Source organism: Emiliania huxleyi, assembly GCF_000372725.1.
Source record: "Emiliania huxleyi CCMP1516 unplaced genomic scaffold EMIHUscaffold_9306, whole genome shotgun sequence".
In the NCBI taxonomy this organism is placed as follows: Eukaryota; Haptophyta; order Isochrysidales; family Noelaerhabdaceae; genus Emiliania; species Emiliania huxleyi.
The window spans coordinates 1-1,189 of record NW_005195079.1 but is presented as its reverse complement, the minus strand read 5'-3'; the positions used below and the strand labels follow the sequence as shown (position 1 = coordinate 1,189).

General features: G+C 64.4%; 1 protein-coding gene across 1 annotated transcript; it reads right to left on the bottom strand.

Annotated features, from left to right (window-relative positions):
* Nucleotides 1–26: 26 nt before the first annotated feature.
* EMIHUDRAFT_259507 (hypothetical protein) lies at nucleotides 27–224 on the bottom strand (the record flags this gene model as incomplete). Its single annotated transcript, XM_005757002.1, has 1 exon — nucleotides 27–224. A coding segment is annotated over one exon (198 nt), but the record flags the coding sequence as incomplete, so codon positions are not given.
* Nucleotides 225–1,189: the final 965 nt, after the last annotated feature.

The window sequence follows — 1,189 nt, the reverse complement described above, 5'->3', positions numbered from 1 at the left end:
TCGGCCGCGATCGGATGGAAGCAGACGTTTGGATGCTCTGCAGCGAGCCCCCTGCACACGCTCTGCAGCCCCGCCTCGGACCTCGCCACCAAGCACACCGTCGCCGCGCCCTCAGTCGCAAACGCCCTCGCGATGCCGACGCCGAGACCGCGGCTCGCTCCAGTGACGACGACGCAGCCGCCTCGGATGGAAGTCGAGACGAGCAGCGGGAGGACCGCAAGCATGTCCACAGGGAGTGTGCCGCTCGGACTGTCGACTCTCGATAGCAGCGACGAGTCTGTGGACGCAGGTGATGCCGACTCGCAGTCCCGACAATGGATTTTATTTGGTCGTGTGGGTGTGAATGCCGGGATTAGTCAATGGTACCGCGTCGGCGACGCGGGCGCCTTGCGGGCAGAGCCCTGAGCCACCCTTTGTCTTGCGCGTCATAAGTAATGCTGGTCATCAGTAACATGGGACGGCCGTACTTTGCGCGTGCGCGCGGCCTGGCATGCGCGCGATGACCTCGCCCGAGCAACCAGCCGACAGTGGGCCTGCCCAGCCTTCTTCTGAGCCATCCCCAGAGACTCCCTCCGCTGCCGTCGGCCCCGCAGTCCCGGCCGACATGCCCGCCGCATGGCGTGCGCACACGCCACAAACGCCAGTTCAACAAGCCGCAGGTTTGGCAGCTCTGGGCGGGAGTCAGCCGGGCTCGCTGCCAGCTCCCACCACGAACTTGCCACCACCGTCAGCCCCTGCCGCTCTCTCCGCCAGCACCATCGCTCCCGGCGCCTCCAACCCATCCTTCAACCAATGCAGCGACAACCACACGAGCTCCATCCTGCATCCTGCTGCTGATGCACCAACCACCACCGCCCTTGCTGTCAACTGCTCATCTCCTACTGCTGGACACGCTACTCCATTCCTTTGCGAGCCACCTCCTCGTGCCGCAGCGCCTGAACCGTCCACGTCCACTGAATGCTCCTCGCAGTCCAACCTGCAGACGCAGTTGCCACCTGATTGGCGCCATCTGGCTGCCTCTTCAACTCTCAACCCTGGAGCTGCGCCATTCCAGCCGACCTTCCCTCAGAGCCCCCAACACCGACCCCGCGGCCCCAACTTCACCGCCGGCTGCCCACTCTGGTGTACCAACTGCGTGCAACGCTTCTCATCCAGAGCACAACTTTGGGATCATCTCAAACACTGCCGG